General features: G+C 52.8%; 1 protein-coding gene across 1 annotated transcript in view; it reads right to left on the reverse strand.

Moving 5' to 3' along the window:
- Positions 1-1868: 1868 nt before the first annotated feature.
- AURANDRAFT_72559 (hypothetical protein) overlaps positions 1869-4794 on the reverse strand; it is a gene marked incomplete at both ends in the record, with an annotated part of 4189 nt that continues 1263 nt past the window's right edge. The window contains one exon of the mRNA XM_009042856.1: positions 1869-4491. Coding sequence (XP_009041104.1) covers positions 1948-4491 — 2544 coding nt within the window. The remainder of the gene's footprint in view (positions 4492-4794) is intronic.

Below are 4794 nucleotides of genomic sequence, written 5' to 3' on the forward strand. Positions count from 1 at the left end.
CTCTGTTTATGCAGAACCCTCGTCTCCTTGGCATGAGCACAATCCCGTCAGACTCGTTAGCCGATGAACAAAACCGTGACTCCTGCCTCTACTCAATGGCCAACAAATCCTTCTTGGGACTCAGCCCCTCTGTCTTGCTGTGCTCATCTTTCTGACAAAAAGCCATGCTTAACATTAGGTCAGAAACCTTCGACATTTAGGCGAAAGCGAACGCAGGCTTTTCATTGGCTGAAAATATAAGCTTGGACTTTAGCGCGCTCGCTAAGTCTCTTAACTTATATCCATTTGCCTTGTGTTGTGGTCACAGCTAGAGGCAATTGGATATGGTTTTGGTTCATTTCATAAATGCTGTGCATTGGACAAGTGCCTTCCTATTTATGGCAGTCTTTGAAGACCTCATCCGTTCCCTTAATTGGAACGGGACAACAAATTTCCATCTTATACTTATATTCAGCAGGCGATTGTAAACAGTGGCTATTACCCTAACAGAAATATAGTGGTAAGAGGGATACATGTGCCTGATGGATTTCATATGGAAATTCTTGTCCACAACTCTGGAACTGGTCAAGAGTTGGATTTGCTAAGCCGTTTCAAAATATACGAGACTCGAAATGGACGTGCCAGGGTCGAAATGTTTAACTTAATAATTATGAGTGAAGTTTTCCAGGAATGGTTTATGGATGAGTTTCAATGCAATCTTCCTCTGCCCCTGATGAAGAAAACAGGTGCAGAGCCACAGAATTTCGTTGCGCCGACATCGATAGTGGAGTTGTTAGCTGTGCACCAGCCTCAACAGGTGATGCCTGTTGTCGCAGACAATGCTGCTCCAGTTGAAGAGAGTGTTGTCCCGGCTCCAGTTGAAGAGGATATTGTCCCAGCACGGCGGGATCCGATAATCGCTCTGGAACAACGCGTTTTGGCCTTAGAGCGCACGATTGCAGACTTACGGCTTGCCCTTGAACCAAGGTTCTCGACTCCTTGAGATGATCAGGAAATAGGGGGAGCTCAAGGATTATTTCCTGACTCTTCCTCAACTTACCCTCAAGTTCTACCTCAACCTACCCTCAAGGCCGACCTTCCCCACTGAGGAGGCTCTCCTCCTTTCTCAGGACCATAGGCTCAGTCTACTGGGTCTACCGCCACCCTGACTGACCTTCCCCACTGAGGAGGCTCTCCTCCTTTCTTTTCCCTTTCCTATCCCAAAGTACTGAGATCCTCCCTCCCTGGCGCTAACGCCAGTAGGTCAGTCCACGTAACTCTCGCAGCTGCCCCTGCGAGTGACGATCCGAGCGTCGCGGCCCGTCGCGGTCGCGTTTCGCGTCGCGGTCGACGCGCGGCGCGAAACCGCGACCGAGCGGCTGCTCGTCGCGACGTCGCGACGGGCGCGCCGGGCGACGGCCCCCACGCCGTAGCGCGCCGCCGGCGTTGTCGCGTGGAATCCACCTAAAAGAGAATTCGGTCGACACGCGGGTTCGCGGTGGTCCTTTCGAGCCGCCATACCGCCTCTAGCCGTCCGCGGACGCCCTGATTACCGGGTAATTACCCTTCTGCGGTAATTACCCGGTAATTACCGGTAATTACCGAGGCCTCCCGGGCATTACCCGGTAATCGAGCGCCCATATCTTAAAATGCTTCAGCAAATCATCACTCAAACCCAACCCTTGGATGCCATCAGAAACCATATGACCCAAAAAATATAAGCCGCGCCACCCCGGACCCCGGGGAAGCGGCGAGCTGGGAGAGGACCACCACAGCCAGCAGTTTTATTTAGCTGGATGATGATAGGTGGTCTAAACTCACTAACTCGTTACCGGAAACATATTGTACTGCCAGTAAATGCAATTTTTGGCCTGGGTTAGGACCGTCCTGCATATACACCTCTTAGATTAGGACCATCGTGCACCTTGTGACTAAGGGGGGGGGGGATAATGGCCGGTTTTCCTCTTACTATATCGCTAGGCCACTGTCGCCTCTGCGGCGCATCTGAAGCTCCCGGAGGCGTTCTTTGCGCTTTGCCGCACGATCCTCATCTAGATGAGAAACTGCACCCAAAGCGGAGTTTTCAAGGAGATACCTGGGGTTCTCGGGTCGATGGGAAAAACATAGAAGTATTGGATGATCACCACCATAGCACGTGTACGCAACAACGTGCTGTGTTGGGTGCCAGGTGAGGTCACAGAGAGGTGCGTTATATCCGACATGGGCCATTGGCAACAAAATTGGTGTTGTTGACTTGGTATCCCAGGCGTATACTTTCCCATCTTCGGAGCCAGCCATGATGATGTTCCCATCGGGACTAAATTTCGCTCGTATCAATGCTGTGTTGACAACATTGCCTTTGTAGTGAGCTACTGGTTGCGCTGTTGTCAGATCAAATAGCTTAAGCGTACAAGCTTGTGCTTGGACCAGGAGCTGGCCACGTCGACATTTTGGGTGCAGCTGCATAGACATGATCGGTTTGCACTTAAACTCTGCGTGCTCAATCTTACGAGCTTTGACAAAGTGGCTGACACAGTTTCCATCGCCGTTCCGTCGCCAGACAATAATGGCACCAGTTGAATCACCACTGTAGATGCGGCCTGAACGTTGATCAACCTCGATGCAATGCACACGACCATCATGAACAATCTCACCACCCAGGAGACCAAGTGAGGACCCTGTTCCCGGGTCCCAGTACGCTAAAGCCCCACTGTAAGCGCCCGTGAGTATAGGCGGACATAATTTTGCAATGATGTCTGGGTTTTGTTGATGCCCTACCACGTTGCGCGTGGCGTTCACCTCGCTGTCATCCCGTCTTCTGGTCGCCCACCCCTGGCCAGGGCCGGGTGGCCGATTCTCGACAGATTCCACGACAGCCCCGGAACGTGAGACCATGGCTACGAAGGCAGCAGCGTAAATGTAGTGCCCAGAAGGTTCCCGAATGATGCAGAGGATCTGAGGTGCTCGACTTGGTCGCACTGGATCAGGCAGCGCGGCTAGAGACCCGAGATCCCAAATTTTGGCAAGACCATCTGCTGATGCCGAGAGGAGAAATCGTTCATCCGCTGTGAAGCGCAAATCATATATCAAGCCATGGTGACCGTCAAGATCAGCGAGGAGGAGCGCCCCTTCCTTATCGCAATCTACCTGGAGGCCATATGCAGCACACGCAGTGGCTGCAGAAGGCAGGTGTATTCCAGCACCGTCGGTGTGACCAGCTGCATCATAGAGCCGGATAGGACAAACGAGTGACTCGACAGATGCGACCGCAAGAAGACGACCAGTTGGAGAAAATTGTATCGTTAGCGCACCATGTGATCCTGAATGGATACGACAGAGGAGCCGATCAGGGAGCACACAACCCTCGGACGCATATCGCTGCCGGCAGGTTGCCCGCAAAGATCGCGCGTCTGCCATACCACGACTTGCTGCAGTCTTTGCATCGATACCTGATTTGGGCTGTGATGCCACGGAACAAATATCAGAGACCTCCTTTTGGTTGGGTTGCGTGGGACGATAGCTAACCTCGTGGTCGTGAGGGCGTGAAATGGGATGGATTCGCACTAAAAGCGTTGATGGGTAGCGTGCACGACCCTTGCGAAGATATTGAAGGTAGACCGCTGGCACACGTGGGGACGCAGGAGCCGGAGGCGCTGATATACCAGAGGCAAGTGCCGTGTATCTTGCTGACGGTGATAGAGATTTATAGTCGTACAGTTGGAGCCGGATGGAAAGTTTCGCCTCGTCGTCACCGGCGCCCGTTGCTCCGGTCAGCTTCTGTCCCTTTGGTATGGAACCACGAGTACCGACATAGACGTCACCATGCAAGCCAACAGGTTGCAAGTATGCCCAAGCCAACCCGTAGAGCCCATCAGTGTGCTCCCGATGTGTTGAGTGGGATTGGATGTGATTGAAATCGACAATTTCGAAGAGTATAAGCACATTAGGGTCGAGAAGATCACGATAGGGTAGGTTGATAACACACGATTCATTCCAAACAGGCGCAATGCTCCGGCCCTGTAGATGACAAGGCGCTGTTGCAATTGGTAACACGTGTTCTACGGGAACATCCATCTCTTCTACCCCCGTTGCATATTTAAGAGAATCCGTTCGAAGAGCCGAGGCCTGCTCGTGGTATGTTGTCAGCCCACCAACGCCCTGGCAACTACTTTTCGTAGATGGCACAAGATACCTTCCAGATGTCGGATCAACCAGATGCGCCCGCACAATAGGATGGATGATATCGGGCTCGTCACTCAAGTTTCCTGTCCCAAGGATAGAAATACTGATTACATCATCAGGGCGTGCTCGCGTCCGCATCTGAGCGACACGATTTGCAGCTACTTCATTCAACTCCAGCGGTCTGGGTCGATCGTTCAACCCATTTTGAAAGGGGAGGTTTTGGGCGGCCCAAGCTCGTAAACATCGCCCAAATCGATTACATTCATCCACGACTTGGTAGCTGGGATACCATTTGCAGTATTTCGCCCAAAACCCCTTCTGTGCTGTGGCCTGCGAGGCCCACGCTTTGCCTTGAAGTTCCCTTTGAGGGGCGGTACGCGTTTCACTGTCGAGTCCACGGTGCTCGTTCAAAAGCATCACCGCTAAGAGACCTGAACAGCACCTGCGGGAGGTAGGATCCGCGGAATCCGCGGGAGTCCGAAGCACAAGGGAGAGGCGGTATTTCCCTGCCACGGGACGGTCCGTCCCCACGCTGTGGACGGACACTTCAAGAAAAAGTACAAGGCCAAAACTTAAAACGAGTGGCTGCGAAGGCGGCGACGGACCGGGGACGGACCGGAGACGGACACTAGC

Source organism: Aureococcus anophagefferens (assembly GCF_000186865.1).
Source record: "Aureococcus anophagefferens unplaced genomic scaffold AURANscaffold_38, whole genome shotgun sequence".
Lineage (NCBI taxonomy): Eukaryota > Pelagophyceae > Pelagomonadales > Pelagomonadaceae > Aureococcus > Aureococcus anophagefferens.